The following is a 21,070-nucleotide window of genomic DNA, read 5'->3' on the forward strand; positions in this document are numbered from 1 at the left end:
AATGGTGAAAGACAATACTTTTCACCCCAGGTCAGGAACTGGGCAAGGATTTCCATGCTCACCACTTACGGTCTCCATTATTCTGGAGGTCTTCTCCAGCACAATCATACAAAAATACAAAGACATACAAGGGATGGGAGAAGTCAGACTGTCTTTATTTAGAGATGACATGATTGTATATATAGAACATCCTAAGGAATCTATAAAAAAGCTATTAGAAATGATATGTGAATTTAAAAAGATCTCAGGATAATAATGTACAAAAAAAGTCATACTATATTGTGGTAGTTTTCAAATTTCCACAAATTATTTGGCACCCTTCTCTTCAAAAGGTGGATTCTAATTCCCTTTCCTTGAATGTGGGCTGCTCATAATACCTTGCTTCTAATTAATAGAAACTGGTGGAAGTGAGTGTTGACGTCTGAGGTGAGGTCACAATAGGCATTACTATTTCTCCCTTGTTCTTTTGGATGGCTTGGTCTGGAGGAAGCCAGGGGTCTTGCCATGAAGGACACTCAAGCAGTTCTGAGGAAAGGCCCAAGTGAAGAGGAACCAATTGCCAGCACCACCCTGTCGGCTATGTTAGTAAGTCGCTTTGGAAGCCCATACTCCAGTCTCAGTTAAGCTATCTGTCCGGAGCTGCACGCCCCGGCCATAGCAAATAATAATTAATGATTAAACGCCCGAGCTCTATTCCTTTCCACCTTCTACCTCCTCCCTAGATTTGTTGTTTCTCTTTTGTATCAATACCTCATAAAAGATGGCGCTCTTCCTGTTTTTTCTTCACCTGTTTTTCCCCCCGCGCCGCGAAAATTGTTACTTTGTAGCGCAGGCAGCATCCTGCGCCCGGGAAAATTACCAACTGACAGCGCAGGCGCAACATGACGTCCGACCAGAGAAACCAATACCTACCTAGCCACACCCTCCGCGATGAGATCATCTCCGCCTCTGGCCCAACCCCTTCCCCTCCAAGTGTATATAAGGCATTGCATTACCGCCATTAAACGAGACTTGATCAGAGCACTGTCTTGTCTCCATTTCTCGTGTCTCTTGTCCCCCAAATTCCCACTCCCCCCTCCAGGGCCTGCTTCGACGATCCCGCGGGCCGGGATAGCTATCAGAGATTTCAGCCCTTCAGTCTTTGAGTCTTCCAGCTGAGGCCCCAGTCATAGGAGAGACAGATTATCCTCACTGTGTCCTATCTAAATTCCTGATCCACAGAAACCATGAGTAACTAAATCATTATTGTTTTTAGCCACTAATTTTTGGAGCAATTTGTTATGTAGCAATGGGCAATCAATAAATATACATGAGAACAAACAACTGAAAAAAGAATTAAATAAAATCTTGATTACAGGAGCATCAAACATAACTTAGGATTTAACTTACTTAAAGGTATGTAAGACCTAAATACTGAAAACTACATGATATGACTCAAATTAAAGACCTAAATAAACAAATAGATTGTATTAGTGGATTGGAAGACTCAATGTGGTTGACAAGTGAATTTTCTCTGAATTGGTTAAAACTATCAGATCTTTGTGCTGAGGTCTTCACACATTGTATTGGCTGCCATTTCAGTGCCATCATCTTCTAGTGATTTATCTCTTTGTCGTACCTCCTTGATTATTGATTTGTATTGCCAAAATAAGTACATATATGGGGAGGGCTGGTGCAGGGCTTTTACCTTCCTTACTTAGCCTCAGCAGTTGCTAGGCAAAACAGACCATGTATTCAAAACCCTTCTTGTTAGGGACAGAAACTTCTAGAACAAGGCTATTCAAAGTCACTTTTTTTGGGGTATCCAGTGCCTCAGGCAAGTGTTTTTGTTTGTTTAACAGGACCCCTGCCTATACAAACAATTTGATTAAAAACATATATTTAAAAATTCATAAGTACATGTGAGGTATGATGATTTATCATTGAAGATTTAGGATGGTGGGCAGAGAAAGGTACTCTGTTTTGTCTATTGTCCAATCAGTGCATGTGAAGATTCTTTATAGTATCCAGGTACCATCTCTTTGTATTCTTTATTATTAAATGCATTGTTCCTGGCTAAGTTCCTATTTTTTGTCATGAGAAAAAGGTAGCAATACTATTATTACAAAACCATGACTTTTTGGAACCCGTTTGTATTCAAACAACACAGATCTCCTTGCCTCTGCAGTTCCCTAACACCATTCTCTTAATGACTCTGCAACAACTATCACGCCACCTGTGAATCCTGGCTTCTAATGACTCAAAAATCCTTGTTATGCTTTGTTAATGTTGATCACAAACGCAAGTCTTACCAGAGTATTAAAAAAATTGTGAATGATAATTTGTTTTTTGGTCACTAAAGCTACACTGGGAATTTTACGGTGTAAACACAGATCAACATGTTTTCTGTTGGACTCTTTAGGCTAATTGCTGCCTCCCTAGAATGTAATCTCTTTGTTGTTGTTGTTGTTGTTGCTGTTGTTGTTGAGTTGAGGCCACACTTTGTCCCCCAGGCTGAAGTGCAGTGGTGCTATCTTGGCTCCCTGCAACCTCTGCTTCCCTGGCTCAAGCTGTTCTTCAGCCTCAGCCTCCCGAGCAGCTGGGATTACAGGCATGAGCCACCAACATTTGGCTAATTTTTTTGTATTTTTGCAGAGATGGGGTCTTGCCATGATGCCCATGCTGGTCTTGAACTCCTGAGCTTAAGACAATCCACCTGCCTTGACCTCCCAAACTGCTGGGATTACAGGCATGAGCCTGCTTAGCCTGTTTAAATGTTAAGTGCACGTACTTGAAAGTAGGTACATAAGAAGATAAAAGAATAGGCTCAAAGCCCCAGGAAAATTTAAGCGAAGTCTTCATAACTTAAGTCTTCACAATTTAAGTCAAGTCAAGTCTTCATGAGCCTAATCTCCTTTCATGCTGAACCCTCCGCCACCTTCGCTCCTCACCCATGGGTACCAGTGGGCAGGATAAGTGAGAAGCCTGTAAGCCAAGCTGGAAGAGCTGTCCCAATCCCACAAGAAAAATCCATCTGTTTTAAGACTGACTCAAGACAGTAGGAAGTCACATCATCAACTGCAGCAAAAGATTTGCTACAAAGGCCCGTTTGTGTTGTAGAACAAGGTTCTCAAAAGGCCTCAGAGGGGCCAGGCCTAGCCCGCCCCACGGACTGCCTGACACACGGTGCACAGCTGCAGGGGTGAGGAGGCCACCACAGGGGCCAGATGTGGAGCTCATAGGTCGAAGTTCCCTTTCGCTTTACTGTCCTCCCCTGCTGCATGCTGAAACCCAAGGGTAAGAGGTGGTTTTCAGTAGCATAGATCCCTGAACATATGCTCTCACATGAGAGCCACCCTAGGTCATCGTGACCGCCATTCTGACAGCTAGGCTATGCACCATCTTGCAAAAAATATATACTGTGAGGGCCAAGTAGAGGAATCTGCTTACCAGGACCAGGCCATAGGCTTGAGTCCCAAAGCTCCTTGGGGCATCTTGTTCAACCCATGTGTGGGCAGGAGTGGAGAAGAGCCCCCAGATAGGGAGATACAGGACAAAGGCCGATGTGCATTGTTTTCTGGGCTCAAGAAGCTGACCTGGATGGCTCAGCCATCTTGATCAGTCTTGGGTACTAGAGGGGGATTGAGAAATTTTCTGGAAAGGAGCTTTCTGAACTGGATGCCCAGAGACACAGGTCAAGATACTGCCAGCCTGGCCGGTCTCAGGATCCTGGAGGGGGATTTAGGTAATTTTCAGGAACGTAATTCCAAGCTGGGAGGGTGGGGGGTTCCTGTGCCCAGATCTAAGGGTGGTACCGAGGTTATCAGCACCTGGTATACTTTGGTATACTTTTGACCTTCCCTGGGTATTGCATGTTAGCCTCTTTAGGTGAAATAATTTCCTCAATCTCCACTTTGTAATTTTAGAAAAGACTAAAAAAGACCAAGCCTGTTAAACAACCAAATCACCTTAAATTCTTTCTAAATTAATAAAAATTATTCTGTTTTCTTAACCTAAAACGACCTCTATTTTTATGGAATGAACTGAGGCTCTGGTGAACGTACAGCATGAGACTGGCTTCAATACGTTTGGGCGTACGGAAGGCAGCAAATCCTTTTGTATTATTGATAAATGTGAAGGATTACCATTGTTCCTTCTATTCTCCTATGTTAGAGTACAATTTGGGGAGTGTCCTGACAATTCCTATTAGGTAATTATCCCTCAAGGATTCTTGCAAGGACAACAGGAGGACACATAACGTTGTGTTGTGTTTCAGTAATTCAGCAGTCATGTTTGTTATCCTCTGGAAGAGGGATTATCAAGCTTCCATCCATATGCTGATTGACCATTTACAAAATATGGTGGTTTGAGTTGCCTGGATTATTGCACCAGCCTTCTAAATGTTCTGCTGGCAGCCTCTCTTGTCCTCCTCTAATGGGCCAGATAATCCACAAATGCAAATCTACTCATGTCCCTTTCACTTGTCACTTTAGTGGCCTCATGTCGTGCCTCATTCCCTCTCTCTGGCCTTCTTGATGCTGTCTCTTGCCCATATACTGTTTGTTCCTCAAGGAACATTCTACCACTGTATCCCCATTGGGCTTGGCTAAATTATCTTGTCTTTTGTGCCTCGACTTAAATTTTCCTTTCTCTTAGCTTTCTCAATGTTCCCAGACTAGTCTTTCTCTTATTACAAAAATCACACTCTAATGTCATTTTTTTTTTATTGGCCTCTACGTCTCAACAGAAAGTAAACTGTGACAGTAGGAATTCTGTCTATGCCAGTCTCCATCAACAATCCTTTGCCTAGCCCAATTTAACAGAAAATTGTTGATGAATAAACTATATAATGTTTACAACTTTATGAAGCAAGCATTCTATTAGCCTCATTTTACAGCGAGAAACATGTGGCTCACCAAAGTAAAGCAGTTGGACTTCATACGTTGAAAGAGTTTAGCAGCTGTCCAAGCTCTGCCTTTTTCCTTCATACAAACCTCAGAAAACACACAAAATATCCCGTCTTGAAGCTTTAGCGTTTTTCATGGCAATGATCTTGACGGTCACTCCAAAAAATTTAGCAGGAAGGCCATGATGTGTTGTAAAAGGTGGATAGGAGCATATGAAATCCTCAGAATTCTCTGTATCTTTAGCATGATGGTAGCTGTAGCATCCCAGTTACCATCATCTCTAACATGCCTCAGCCAAGTCAGGAACGTTTCTTGAGTTGATCTGTATGTTCTGACTCAGGAATTCTTTTCGTTTGTTTTTAATTTTTATATTGCCTCCATTTAATTTTAATACAAACATACAAACTGCTACGTCAACACAAGGTATTTGCTTAATTCCTAATTAACTTCATTCCATCCTCTTTTTTCCAATCTTATTGAGGCATAATTGACAATAAAAATTGTATATATTCAAGGTTTACATGATGTTTTGATACACCTATACACTGTGAAATGATTTCCACAATCCAACTAATTAACATATTCAGCACCTCACATAGCTACCTTTGTGTGTCGTGTGTGTAGGGAGAATACTTAAGATCTACTCTCTTAGCAAATTTCAAAAACACAGTACATTATTCTCAACTACTGACGCAGGAATTCTTAATATCCTTGCACAGATCTTGAAGAGCCTCCAGGCTCTGCGTTCTTTGATGAAAAAATGACTCGACACTCCTAACCTATTCAATTTACCATGGCACTCCTCCATCAAAGAAAAACAAGGAAGTCATCCAGCTTTGTTCTGGACTCAGCAGCTAAGATGGCATGAGCTTCATCGCAAAGCATAGTTCTATGTCATGTCTATTCAATGAATCCAATGTTGCTGGTCCCTTAATAAAATAATTTGTAACATAAATGAGACTGCACATGTTTTTCCTGTTTGGTGCTGAGAACAAAGCTGCCCAGTTAGAGAAAATATGAATCCCACTGTTCCATTGGCTCCTGTAAAAACGTCTTGGGGTATACATAAAAGTGTCTTTTGCTCTCTTGGAGTTTCAATTGCTCCAAAAAGCTCTACATATGATCTATGATATCTATTTGTGTAACTCATCTGGAAGGATACATATGCAAATGTTAACGGGATTATACGTTTTGTAAGAAAATCTTCCATGACCTTCTCCATCACTACCTCTGGGGTCCAGGACTGTTAACACTACTGGAGAGCATTGTATTTCACAGAGATTTCAAAGCAGTGCACATAACATCTGAATGTTGCATTTTATCACAAAGACGAGGAAGAGGAAGAATAGTGGACTGCTCTGTCTCTTGCTGTTCTTAAATGTCAGTGTAATAGAATGTGAAAGAATCAAAGCACAGTCTAACTCAGAGAGAGGAGTCCCTAGTCCCCCTCAATGCTAAAACAACTAAGCAAACTAAGACAAAGATGAAATCAAAGTGGTTTCAAAGAAAGGATCAGGTCACAAGGACAGAGAAATACTGGGTTATGCCCTTGGTCAGAATTCCTGATAGGGGCTGGACATGATGGCTCACACCTTAATCCCAGCACTTTGGGAGGCTGAAGCTGGAGGACCACTTGAGCCCAGGAGCTTAAGACCAGCCTGGGCAATGTAGCAAGATCCCATCTAAATAAAATATATTTTTTAAAATTAGCCAGACATGGTGATGTGTGCCTGTAGTGTCAACTACTTGGGAGGCTGAGGCAAGAGGGTCATTTGAGCCCTGGAGGTCAAAGCTGCAGTGGGCTATCGTTGTACCGCTACACTCCAGCCTGAGTGATAGGGTGAGACCCTGACTCTAAAAATAAAAAGGAATTTCTGATAGGAAGACCAAACATATTCTGACAAAGGTAGATAGATATGACAGGTGTTTGGTATAACCAACCCATAAGTTACAGATATGTAATTAAAGGTCATGTTGGTTACAGTGTATCCAGTCGAACTCTTAGATGTTTAGTGTTTTCCCCTTGTCTTTGCTCTTAATGTTTCTTGAGGAGGCTGGGGCTAACACATGCTAACACATACGCTTTGTTGGATTTACAGAGTGAGTTTTGTTTTTTTAAATACATGTTTTTATCTAAGTTGGAGGATCTGGAAATTCTTGGATGGAGAACAGACAGTGAAAGCTGATCCTTGCCTCCTTTCCATGGGTCATATGTTTGCTACACTTGTTTCCACTTTCTCTCTCTTTTTTTTTTTTTTCCTTGAGACGGAGTCTCGCTCTGTCGCCCAGGCTGGAGTGCTGTGGCGGGATGTTGGCTTATTGCAAGCTCCACCTCCCGGGTTCACGCCATTCTCCTGCCTCAGCCTCCCGAGTAGCTGGGACTACAGGCGCCCACCGCCACACCTGGCTAATTTTTTTGTATTTTTAGTAGAGACGAGGTTTCACCGTGTTAGCCAGGATGGTCTCAATCTCCTGATCTCATGATCCACCAGCCTCAGCCTCCCAAAGTGCTGGGATTACAGGCGTGAGCCACCGCGCCCGGCCTCCACTTTCTGTTTTCTTAAACCAGACCTGCTTTATTCATTTACATCACCTGCCTGTTGCATTTAGACCCAGGAATTTGCAACCTCTCTTCTACTGGGACTGTCCTCCCGTCCATCTCTACTTCTTCAAATTCTAGCCATCCTTCATGGTCTATCTCAAAGGTCATCCTCTCTTTCCTTTCCCCAACAATCAGATGTGCGTCTCACCCCCTTGGAATGGACAACACTGGTTACACTTCTTTTGTAGTACATACAGTATTCAGTAATATTATTACTCTTGTTCATATTACACTTTATATTGTCCTCCTGACTATAATGTAAAGTTTATAAACTTACACATTCATTCATCCATTCATTTGGCAATTTATTAAGTACTCGATGCCACACACTAAGGTTAAGTGCTGTGGATATTGCAGTAAATAAAAGAAACACTACAGGCCCTCAAGGTGGTACCTGAGCGCAGGATCAGCCATGTCTTCATTGCTTCTGCTGCAGAGCCTAGCAAAGTGTCTTGTACATGATACATACTCAGTTGGCATTTGTTGAAATAAATTTAGATGTAGCCATTTACATTTACGAAGTGTCTTCTATTTGGCAATTCTAGTAACCTTGTTTATGTCATTCTATTAAATAAAAGTATTTGAGCTATATTTCTTCAAAAGCACTCTGAAAATCAGATTGTTTGTTAATATATACTAACCATTAAACATTTCTTCTCCCATTGCAGTTAACACTGAGTCACTAAGGCTTTATCCGGGAATAGTACTCAGAGTGCTCAGATGTTTCTTTAAATTCATTTACCTGGGTAACTGCTGAAAGAGAGGCGACTACTGCTGGTATCTTTATCTTTGATGTTGAAGTCCCAGTGTTTATATATCCTGAGCATGGCTGCGTACGTGTACCAGCTTGAGTGAGCAAAAAGGATGTTCTCAAACCCAGGAAGAACCTGCAGCCAGAATTATAGTGGATTACACAGATGTACATAGCTAACTGACTGCAATTGTCTTAAGTGTAAGAGGCAATCAGGGATTGTGCCCTTTCAGGTAAGTGTTTATTGCTATATTGATTACTGGAAAATATGGCCAAGGAATCAAGATTAACATTTAATGTGGCCCCAAACAGACTCTTCCTTCTAACATTCAAAATGGAAGACTCTAACTGGGCATGGTGGCTCACACTCAAAATCCCAGCACTTTGGGAGGCCAAGGCAGGCGGATCACTTGAGGTAAGGAGTTCGAGACCAGCCTGGCCAAAATGGTGAAACCCTGTCTATACCAAAAAAACAAGAAAAATTAACCAGGCATGGTGACACACCCCTGTAGTCCCAGCTACTTGGGAAATTGAGGCAAGAGACTCGCTTGAACCTGGGAGGCAGAGGTTGCAGTGAGGCGAGATCACACCACTGCACTCCAGCCAGAGCATCAGAGTGAGACTCCAGCTCAAAAACAAAACAAAACAAAAAAACAAAATGGAAGATTCTAGAAGGTGGAAGTGGCGCAGGTGCACACAGCATGGGAGGAATGGTGGAAGAAATAGATGTAACATCATGTACTTAAAATTCTCTCCATCAAAGTTACTTCCAGTTCTTAACTTCTACCATTGAAGAACTCACGAGCTGATACACTGTTATAGCCAGGAGTGATGAGATGTTGCTATACTTGGGCGCTATATAGATAAAGTCTGTAAGAACCAGAACAAGGCAAAAGGAGCTGCTATGTCTTACCTTAATAAGAGCGGAGCAATGTCCCATGTCCCATCTCTTAAAAACCTTTAGGCTGCTGTTTTTTGTGGGAGAGAGTGAGGGAATCAGATCCAATAAATCTCCAACAGCATTCAGGAACTGAATCTGGAACAGGGTCATTGGCTAGGAAAGGACAAAGACTGCACTTAACATCGATTTGTGACAGACATCTTTTCCTGTTTTTCCTCTCGTTAGGGTCCCATTAAATTATTCCCTTGCAGGCTGTGCGCAGTGGCTCACACCTGTAATCCCAGCACTTTGGGAGGCCAAGGTGGGTGGATCACAAGGTCAGGAGACCGAGACCATCCTGGCTAACATGGTGAAACCCCGTCTCTACTAAAAATACAAAAATTAGCCGGGCGTGGTGGTGGGCGCCTGTAGTCCCAGCTACTCGGGAGGCTGAGGCAGGAGAACGATGTGAACCCAGGAGGTGGAGGTTGCAGTGAGCCAAGATCACGCCACTGCACTCCAGCTGGGTGACAGAGTGAGACTCTATCTCAAAAAAAAAAAAAAAAAATTTATTTCTGAAGTGTCTCTTATGCTAGATTTTTATTGTAGCTAATAAAATAATTTTTATGGCTTTATAGTTTAGAAGAGCTGTTTTGGCATGTTTTGATAGCCACAGAATTTGGGAGTGGCTCCTTGGAGAGTGAAGTAGAGCTTTCTGTTTGCACTCTACAGCAGTGCTTCTCAACCTTGGCACTACTGACATTTTGAGCCAGTTCATACTTTCTTTTCGGTTGTTGTGCATTGTGAGATGTTTAGCATCATTCCTGGCCTCTACCCACTAGGTATCAGTGGCAACTTCCCAGTTTTGGCAACCAAAAATGTCTCCAAGACATTGCCAAGTGTCCTCTGGAGAGAAACCACTCTTAGACAAGAACCACTGCTACACAGCAAAAACATTCAACTACGAAGCTTTTGGTTTTGATTGTGTGTTAACCGTAAGACCAACTGACTGGCCAGCATTAACTCTGAAGCAGTTATCAGATTGTACTTGAACATGAACTTGGTGTAAACTGGAGAGCACTGCTCCAGGAAGATTCAGTCTGCTGCAGCAGGTCCGGGTTAGGCATCAACAAATTGGTTTTGGGGTAGAGGTGGTGGGAAGACAAACACAAATAACATTTTAACCGAAAAACTAAAACCAAAGCAAAAACTCAATCCAATTTTTATTTATATAAATATCATCTCTGTTTTGTTTGTTTGAATAAGTTACGCATTTATTATTCAAGATTTAAAAAATTATAATAATGTTTATAGCAGAAAGTCTCCTCCTTTTCCTGTTCTCCATTTGCTCAGGTACTACCATTTCTAGTTAATCATTTTGCTAGTTTTTTTGCATATACTGCCAGAGTTTTTTGATTTTTTATTTTTCCCTATTGGCACCATGATCTTGGATCCAGAGTTTTAAAAATGTCTTGTAAATACAATTTTTAAAAACATACATGGTAGTGTGTTATATGCACTGTTGTTCACCTTGATTTTTTTTTTTCTTTTTTTGTCTTAATATCTCTCATTTAATGTTTTGGGGATGTTTTTATATTGGATGTAAAAATTGTCCTCACTCTTCTTTTTATTTTTATTTTTTATTTATTTATTTCCTTATTTTTAAGACAGAGTTTCACTCTTGTTGCCCAGGCTGGAGTGCAATCGCGCGATCTCAGCTCACTGCAACCTCCGCCTCCCGGGTTCAAGCGATTCTCCTGCCTCGGCCTCCCAAGTAGCTGGGATTACAGGTGCCCACTACCATGCCCAGCTAATTTTTGTAGTTTTTTGTAGAGACGAGGTTTCACCATGTTGGCTGGGCTGGTCTAGAACTCCTGACCTTAGGTGATCCACCCACCTTGGCCTCCCAAAGTGCTGGGATTACAGGCGTGAGCCACCACACCTGGCCTGTCTTCACTCTTCTAAGCAGCATTCCAATGTATGGATGTTTTATAATATTTTTAACTAGTCTTTTCTTTGATGAGTTTTCAAGTGGCTTCTAGTCTTTTGCTATTATAAACAATGCCACAATAATTAATCTTGGACACATCATTTTGCTTATGTTTGAGTCTATGTGTGGGATAAATTCCTAGAAGTGATTTAGATTTTAATAGATATTGCCAAATTGTCCTCATATGAATTGTTTAAATTATACTCTTCTGGCAGGGTGCAGTGGCTCACGAGTGTAATCCCAGCATTTTGGGAGGCCGAGTCCGATGAATCACCTGAGGTCAGGAGTTCGAGACCAGCCTGGCTAACATGGTGAAATCCCATCTCTATTAAAAATACAAAAATTAGCTGGGTTGGGTGGTGCATGCTTGTATTCCCAGATACTCAAGAGGCTGAGGCACAAGAATTGGTTGAGCCCCAGAGGCGGAGGTTGCAGCTGAGATCAAGCCACTGCTCTCCTGCCTAGGTGATAGAGTGAGACTCTGTCTCTAAATAAATAAATAAAACTCTTCCATCCTCAATAACATATTAAACATTTAGTTTATCTCCAATCTCATAGGTGCAAAACAGTATCCCACTGTAATTGATATTTGCATTTCTTTTGTTATACTGTATAATATATCCATATGTTGGAATGCTGCTTAGAAGCGTAAGGACAGATGATATTACACATCTGAAAGAATAAAGATGTATACATACAATTTAAGGAAAAATAAATAAACACCGATGTAGTCAACTCACAGTTTAAAAAATGGAACATCAGCAGTGCCTTAGAAGTCTCCAATCTCATCTCTCTCCTTTCCTGCCAGCGGTCACCACTATGCTAAATTTTGTATAGCTCATTACCTGCCACTCTATTATTTATCATCTATATATAATATATTTATCACCTATATATATATTTTTTTTTAAGATATATTTTTAAAACTCTACCTTTTTTGAATTTGCACAAATAGAGTCATATTGTATGGGCTGGGTGCAATGGCTCATACCTGTAATCCCAGCACTTCAGGAGGCTGAGGCGGGTAGATCATTTGAGGTCAGGAGTTCGAGACTAGCCTGGCCAACATGGTGAGACCTCATCTCTACCAAAAATACAAAAATTAGTTGGGCGTGGTGGCTCACGCCTGTAGTCTCAGCTACTTGGGAGGATGAGGCAGGAGAATCACCTGAACCCAGGAGGCAGAGGTTGCAGTGAGCCAAGATCGTGCCACCACACTCCAGCCTGGGTGACAGAGCAAGACTCTGACTCAAAAAAAAAAGTTAGAGTCTTACTGTATGCATTTTTCTGTAACTCACTGCTTTCGCTGGGCATTATTTTGACATTTATCAACATATATGTGTATATACACACATATATACACACATATACACACAGACACAGACATGTATATATATGTGCGTATATATGTATATATACATATATGCACACATTGGACAAAATAGACAAAAAGTTCAAAGAAAAGCTATGCACTTAATTTTATATATATATACACACACTGGTCAAAATAGGCAAAAAGACAGTTATATAATATACATATTTTGTGTATATATACTGGCAAAATAGACAAAATGTAATAAATGTAATATGTTATATAATATACATATTATATACATATATACTGGCAAAATAGACAAAAGGTTATGTAATATACATATTTCATTTATACATATATTATCCCAGGAAACAAAATATCCACAATTTTTGGAAGTATATCAAATGGTACCTTGGAAGCCTCAGTGAGTCAGTAAAGCTTTCCCCCAGAATTAAAATGCATATGTGTTTGTGTGGATATGTGTTTACATGAATGTTGTGGAGTGTGGCAAACATAGAACTTATATACTTAAACATCTTGTCTTAATGAGCATGCAGTCTAAAACACTAGTTTTATCAGAGTAGTTAAAAACCCAGTACATTCATACCATGCTTTTTAACCTAATCCTGAGCCCAGTATTATGGGAGATTGAAAACACACAGAAACAAGTTGGCTTACTTGTGTTTTGGGCTTGTAATTTTGTAAATTAGGTGTCACAATATGACAGCTATGACGGTTCTTGGCTGTAAGGAAAGTATACTGTAGTTCTACTTTGATCTGCTTCTAAACTGGAATGTTATTTTAAAGATAACATTCAATATTCTTACCATACTGTGTAAATTCTGAGAAGCTTGTTTAAAATCCTACCTTTGTCCCTTCTAAGATGGCCCTCCTCTTTGCTCCTACGTAAAGACCATCTATTTGTGCCATCACATAGCCTGTGTGTCTCCAAAATGAGTCATCCTTGTATGCTTTGATATTTTTCCGGGTCCACTTATCTTGCTTCCTGGAAGAGAAATTAGATTTGCACTACAGTCTCAACAGTTACTCATTCAAAGGTAAATCAAACCAGCATTGAGAGATTATATACTCAGACACTTATGCTAATGTGATTTCAATTCTAGATCTGGTAACACTCCAGTCACTCAAAGGATTTCAGGGAAAATTCTAACTGATTTTTAATTTCTCCCTAGGGTTTTGATTCTTCTTTCACAGCTTCTTCTGTGCTGTATCTAGAACAAAAGCATAAGTGTGATGCTGACCCTCCTGTGATACGAGACCTAAACGTGTCGAGGAGAGACTATCCAAATGCATTTTGTGTCAAACCACAATGTTTCACTAAGTCAATAAAGATACGTTGATTAACCTTACTTTTAGTTGTAGAAGTAGTAAAGTTAAACAACCGGACAAAATCTAAGGGCAAGGTGGTTGATATCTGTTTGTATTTCTCTCAGATCATTTGCATAGCTTATGATTCATTCCGTTTCAGTTGTTATTAGGAACTGCCTCAATGCCTCAGTCCCAGCATGGTAGCAAAAATGTCATTTTTTAAATGGTGCCTTCATTCTTCCAGTTCTCTGAACTTTCATGGGATGATTTGATATAACTTTGTATACTGAAAACTATTTCTGACTTGTTCAGGCGATCACTAGATCAGTCTTAGAATAATGTCCTTGCTTCATGGGATCTAGCCCAGTGGTTTTTCACTGAAGCTCTATAGGACTTTTAGCATTTCATGAAGAAGTTGCTTGGAGTGCAATTTGGAGGGCCGACCCAAGAGCCTTTCTGTCCCCAAATTAATCTCCTGTCATCCCACAAGTGTAAACACAATTAAAATTTTAGTCTTCAGGAAACTTTATTAAAATGGAAATCGTCTCAGAGGGTGTTAAGAATTATGACTTTAGATATTATTGAAGACCTCAGTTAGGATTAGTTGCAGGCTCATGAAAAGGAAACACCTTAAAGAGTGAAGAGAGGGGATCCCTGCAAGAAGGAGAAGGGCCTCCATGAGGAAGAGATCCAGGGACTTAACACTGATACTTTACACTGGTGATGTTCCTCTAACCGTGTCAGCAATTGATTAAGCGATATTCAACTCAACCTTTGAAAGAGCTGACATTAAAGAGCATGTTGTTTGCAACCAGTTTTCATGTCATTACCAAAAAGTGCTATCCCCTACTACAAGAACAACTGTAGAGTCCTGCTAACGAGATTTAAAAAGAAATTGGCAAAGAAAAAATTGCTGCTTGAAATTACAGATTCAGTCCCTGCAGCATTAAAAACAACGAAAAGAGAAAAGCTATTATACGTACTCCATAAAATCCTGCACTTCATCCATGATGGAAGGTTTCCTGATCAGCTGCGGGTAAAGGTTTGTGTAGTGGTCATTCATGTGCCTGAAATGATACATGAAAATTACCACATTTCTATTTTTGTTCTTGGATTTCTCCATCACAGTAAATTATTCAATCATTTGGCTAACTAGGATGTCCCTAATTACAAACTCTCCCTACTATCTTTTTTCCTTAATAAATGCACAGTTTCAAATTGGGAAATATTTACAACATATAGAAAAGGATAGAATATCGAAAACACCCAAGTATTCACCACTCAACTTTATTAAATTATTATATTTTGCCGTATTTGCCACATATATTTAAAAAATCAAACAAAGAGTAGAGTCAAAGCCCCTGTGTGCACTTCCTGATGCTAATTCTTTTCCCTTCTCCCAAGAGGTAATAACTTCAGTCTTGAATCTGATTATTCCCATGCATGTTTATATGCAATTAAACATTTAACCATAAATAATGTAACCATAAATACACATTTAACCATAAATAATGCATAGAATTATCATGTTCGCAACACACTATAAAAAAGATCATACTGATCACTCTTTACTTATTTATCTCAATATGATTTTTGAAGAAATATCTATGCTATCTGCTACTTACATTTATTCTTTTTAACTGCTGATACTATTCCATGGTATGACCATATTCATGTATGCATTCCCATGATGGACATTTAACTGATTTTTTATTTCTTCCTATTATAATGCAACTTCAAATGTTTTTGTATATGTCTTTTTTTTCACACATTTGCATGTTCTTCTAGGACATGCACACACACACACACACATACATACACATGTGAATAATAGTTGGGGTAAGTATTCTATATAGCTATAAAGTAACTAGATATTGCCAAATTGTTCTCCACAGTGATCGTACCAATTTATATCCCTACTTACTACATGTTAGACTTCTCCTTCTTCCACAGCCTTACCAACACTTCATATTGTGAGACTTTTCAACTTTTAACAATTTGATAGGTTTTAAATAGTCCCTCCATTTAATTTCCATTCTTCATAAGATTATTGGGCATTTGTAATTCTTTATTTTAAAACTTAAAAAAATTAAAAATGTTTCATATGGTGTACAGTTAATATTTCTAATTGATTAAAATAATCCACTTACATTTACTGGGATTTTAATATTCTTGGAGTTCTTTCTCTTTTTTCTTTCTTTTTTTTTTTTTTTTTTTTGAGACGGAGTCTCACTGTGTCGCCCAGGCTGGAGTGCAGTGGCGCGATCTTGGCTCACTGCAAGCTCCGCCTCCCGAGTTCACGCCATTCTCCTGCCTCAGCCTCCCGAGTAGCTGGTACTACAGGCGCCCACCACCTCGCCCGACTAATTTTTTGTAATTTTAGTAGAGATGGCGTTTCACCGTGTTAGTTAGCCAGGATGGTCTCGATCTCCTGACCTCATGATCCGCCCGCCTCAGCCCCACAAAGTGCTGGGATTACAGGCGTGAGCCACCGCGCCCAGCCTCTTGGAATTATCTCTATAATCTTTTCTGTTTTCCATTTACTATCCCTTCATTTGTCCCCGTCCCCTCTTTTATGTTTTCTTTGTTTAGATAATACTTCTGTTATTTTCTTTTCAGTTCTGCTGATTTAAAACCTATAGAATGTATTTTTATTCTTAACATTAAAAAGATATAACGAGTATTTTCTTATAAAGTCTAAATGAGTTTTATATTTCTCTCTTCCTCTAAACATAAAGCATATTTTAGCACATTTTAACTACCCATTGACATCCTCCATCATGTTATTGTTCAAAGATTTAGCTTTACCTTTTTGATTTATTTTCTTAGGCTGAGCGCAATGGTTCACACCTGTAATCCCAGCACTTTGGGAGGCCGAGGTGTGCGGATCACGAGGTCAGAAGTTTGAGAACAGCCTGGCCAACATGGTGAAACCCCATCTCTACTAAAAATACATACACACAAAAATTAGCCGGACCTGGAGGCATGCACCTGTAATCCCAGCTACTCCAGAGGCTGAGGCAGGAGAATGGTTTAAACCTGGGAGGTGGAGGTTGCAGTGAGCCAAGATCATGCCATTGCATTACAGCCTGGGCAACAGAGCAAGACTTCACCTCGGGAAAAAAACAAAAAATATTTTCTTTTTAACCTTTACAATTAAATTGTGTTAATTTTTTTTTGTTTCTTGTATTAATGATTGTTCCTTACATACCACACTTTCCCTCCTATTATACTTGGTAAAGTATAGCCTCTAACAGTTTAATGAAGTCTTTGGGTGGTAAACTGTTTTAATTTATGTATCTGAACATATTATTATTTTGCCTCTCCTCCTGGATGATTTAAACGGTTATAACATTCTAGTTAGATATTTCTCCTCAATACTCTTAAGATAATATCTTGATGTCTTCTGACACTGTTGCTGATGATCCGCAATATGCTTCCTAGCTGAGATTCCTTTGTAGTTAATGTCTTTCCTTTCTAATAGCTTTTAAGATGGTTCCCTTTATCTTCAATTGTCTGCAGTCTCATCTGCTGCATTATAGCAATTTAAAAGGCTGTGTCTTCCAACTAAGGATTTGTGTTTTTTGTTTTTTGTGTTATTTTTGAGATGCAGTCTTGCTCTGTCACCCAGGCTGGAGTGCAGCCGTGTGATCTTGGCTCACTGTAACCGCCGCTTCCCAAGTTCAAGCAATTCTCCTGCCTCAGCCTCCCGAGTAGCTGGGACTAGAGACGTTTGCCACCCTGCCTGACTAATTTTTGTATTTTTAGTAGAGATGGGGTTTTGCCGTGTTGGCCAGGCTGATCTTGAACTCCTGACCTCAGGTGATCCATCCACCTCAGCCTCCGAAAGTACTGGGATTATAGGAGTGAGCCATTGCATTGGGCCTGTTTTTTCCATGTTGATAAATTCTCAGCAATTACCTTGTCAATTATTGTTTATCTGCAATTGCCTCTAGTCTCTTTTTCTGAAACTCCTAATAGGTCTATATGAGAGTTTCTCAATCTAATTACTATGTCTAATAACAGTTTTTTCATAAGTTTTACCCTTTATCTCTTTGGGCTGTGTATCGTATAAATCCCTCAATACTAATATCCGATTCAGAATTTTTTATCTGATTGTATCTAGTCCAGGGTTTGTCTATGTATTGAGATTTTTAAAAATTTAACTTCTATAATTTTCTTTTACATTTCTAACAAGCTCTTTTTAAAAATCCGTCTTTTTACTTCTTACTCCTTGTTTAACAAATTCTCCAAGTTTTTTTTCATTTATAACTTAAAGCACCCTATGCAAATGTAAAGTCTTTGTGAAACCATTCTAAAAATTAATCTGGAGTATACTCACATTGTTGATTTTGTTAACTATCTTTCAATTTCTTTGTGGATTTTGGAACTTTGGTGTGTAGGCATTTTTCTTTCCCCCCTCTGTCTCTCTCCCTCTCTCCCTCCCTCTTTCCCTGTCCAAATGCCTCCATCTGAGTCCTAGGAACCAGGTCTTACAGTGCCTTTTTGGGACTTCCATCCTATGGAATATTGCAGCGATATTTGTAAATAACTAAACCAGCATGTGAATGATTTGGCTTTTGGTTGCCACCACCTCCCCACCCCCAAGCTTACCGTTTCTTATAAATCTATAGGCTAGGACTTACGTCACCAAGTCTATAGGCTAGGACTTACATTTTGTGGCCTCCTTTCTACAAGCAGTTAAAAGCATTAAGGTTACTTCTGGCTCCCAGCCTTGACTCAGCTCACTCAAAGCATTGAGGCCCTCACCCATCAGCAGGTGGCTGCCTCTGCTGGCTTCAGGCCAAGGGCCAGTAGATCCATATTTTATCACTTTGTTATCTGTTCAATTTCTGGTAGAAGAGACATTTAATCTTGTTCTGGAGCCCAGCTGTGTTACTGTGAGGTTTTCTTTCTCATATTTTCCCTATAATTTGCTGTAAGTTTAGAGCAAAGAGGAAGTCCCTGCACCCTCTGGACTGAATGTTTACCTACAGTCCTCGTTCTGGTTTTTATCTGATGCTTTTCACTGATGTCGGGACTTTAGAATTGGAGGCCATGCTGGATTCCAAGAATGGGAATTTGGCTCCAACACTTTGAAACTTTAGATATTCTTTATCTAGTAGTTTCCGGAACTGAAACTAATAATCTGAGAATAGTTTTATTGCTGGTGAAGTACACAACATTATGATCCTTTGAAATGTTTTATTTTGTGGTACTGGAATTTAATAAACTTTACCTCATGAGAATTTTTTCTTCCAATTACCTGTGTATATATATTAAATGGAATCATCACATTAAACTATTATTTACATATAGTTATGCTATCACATACCTTTGCTTTGATCCATTTAGTTACCTTCTACTACCTCTAAATGCAAGAGCAAGAACAGCACTAAAGCTAGACAAGTGTGTGGGTGACAAGAGAGGGATCCTCTGTCCTGGCCTCATGCTCTTAAAATAAGTTATATGAAGGCCAGCACGGTGACTCACACCTGTAATCCCAGCAGTATGGGAAGCCGAGGCTGGTGGATTGCTTGAGATCAGAAGTTCAAGACCAGCTTTGGCAACATGGCAAAACCCTGTCTCTACTAAAAATACAAAAAGCCGGGCATGGTGGCATATGCCTATAACCTCAGCACTCGGGTGGTTGAGGCACAAGAATTGCTTGAACCCAGGAGGCAGAGGTTGCAGTGAGCAGAGATCATGACACTGCACTCCAGCCTGGGCAACAGAGCAAGGTTCCATCTCAAAAAAAAAAAAAAAAAAAAAGTTATATGAAAACAGTTTTATTTATTGGAAACAAATAACTTGTGGGCTCTTCACTTACAATGTTCACTCAGGTAAAGAAACAAAAAATTCATACTTTTTATCCAAAGTCTTCCATCACTGCACCCTGCCTGGCTCCACGCAGAGTCCCAGATCCCCCAAATTTTTCAGTCTGTTTCAAGATAAGGCAGTGGCTCTCAACTGGCCTGATTTTTCCCTGTAGGGAGCATTTCTGGAGACATTTCTGAGTGAGGGAGAAGGTGCCACTGGTAGCTAGTGGGTAGAGGCCACAGATGCTGCTGAAGATCCCACAAGGTACAGAACAGCTTGCCACAGTGAAGAATAATCCAACCGAAAATGTCAATATTGTCTAGATGGGAAAATCCTTAAACAGAGGAATATTAATCCTGACTTGAGTGTCACTGCTGAGAGTGTCTACTACATAACCATAGACAAGACAGATGGAAATACAGGAAGGTGACTGAGCCAGAAGTATTAAAATTTTTCTTCTGGTTTCTTTTTTTTAGATGGAGTCTCGCTCTGTCACCCAGGCTGGAGGGCAGTGATGTGATCTCAGCTCACTGCAACTTTTGTCACAGAGGTTTAAGCAATTCTACTGCCTTAGCCTCCCAAGTAGCTAGGATTACAGGCGTGTGCCACCACACCCAGCTAATTTTGTATTTTTAGTAGACATGGGGTTTCACCATGTTGGTCAGGCCAGTTTTGAACTCCTGACCTCAGGTGATCTGCCCGCCTCAGCCTCCCAAAGTGCTGGGATTACAGGAGTGAGCCACTGCCCCTGGCTTTTTTTTTTTTTTTTTCTTGGGTGTGGAGACTAGCCTTTTTGATTCTGACATTCAGTACAAGGGGAGAGAAACCTCTACCTTGAGATGAGAAGTGGGGGCCTCACCTGATCCTGCCACACACAGAAGCTCCAAGAAATACAATCTTCTTGCAGTCTCTTCAGGTTGAAGCCCTTCTCTGATCCCTGGGCCTGGGACCCTACACTTCTGTGTGGCAGAGCAATGCAGTGTAACATTAAAGAATTCAGGCTTTGAGCTCTGAGTTTAAAGCTTGACTCCACTACTTCTAAGCTATATCTTACTAAAAGCAGGATTCCAACTTCTCTATGCTCCTGAAATCTCAACAGAGACGACACTAGTGTCAACCTCATGGATGAGTCAGGTTTAGTTTCAGTTCCTGCAGTGTGTAAAGTCGGTAAGTTTCCTGCTAAGTTGGCTGAGATTTTGCTCACCTTTACCTCTTCAACACCTCTTCTGCATGTTGAGATCAGAAAGACATGTGCACACCCATCTTTCCCAGAATATTTTTGCATCATGGCAATAACACATCATTTAGCACCTGTCATGTGCTACCTCCTACGCTCTCCTGTTTGGCCTCCCTGAGTCAGAGACCATATTGGGCTCCTTTAGTATTTCCCACAGCGATGAATCCATTTGTCTGTGGTAGCGGGGCATGCGCATGCAAACTCTGGGACTAGATAGCCTCCGCTCCAATCCTGGCTCCTACTCACAAGCTTCGTGACTT

The 21,070-nt window shown here is 40.3% G+C and overlaps 1 protein-coding gene and 1 long non-coding RNA gene across 2 annotated transcripts in view; one reads left to right on the plus strand and one right to left on the minus strand.

The window, feature by feature from the left end:
* The window catches only part of PLBD1 (phospholipase B domain containing 1), a 68,437-nt gene that overhangs the window by 27,403 nt on the left and 19,964 nt on the right, over window positions 1-21,070 (minus strand). The window contains exons 3-6 of the mRNA XM_003906044.4: window positions 14,737-14,820; window positions 13,292-13,430; window positions 9,153-9,293; window positions 8,231-8,375 (exon numbers count right to left, since the gene is read on the minus strand). Coding sequence (XP_003906093.4) covers window positions 8,231-8,375; window positions 9,153-9,293; window positions 13,292-13,430; window positions 14,737-14,820 — 509 coding nt within the window. The remainder of the gene's footprint in view (window positions 1-8,230; window positions 8,376-9,152; window positions 9,294-13,291; window positions 13,431-14,736; window positions 14,821-21,070) is intronic.
* LOC103875634 lies at window positions 478-13,704 on the plus strand. The gene is made up of 3 exons (XR_004176009.1): window positions 478-585; window positions 8,157-8,472; window positions 13,618-13,704. It is a non-coding gene; the product is annotated as an uncharacterized LOC103875634 (long non-coding RNA).

This window comes from Papio anubis, chromosome 9 (assembly GCF_008728515.1).
Source record: "Papio anubis isolate 15944 chromosome 9, Panubis1.0, whole genome shotgun sequence".
NCBI classification, from domain to species: Eukaryota; Metazoa; Chordata; class Mammalia; order Primates; family Cercopithecidae; genus Papio; species Papio anubis.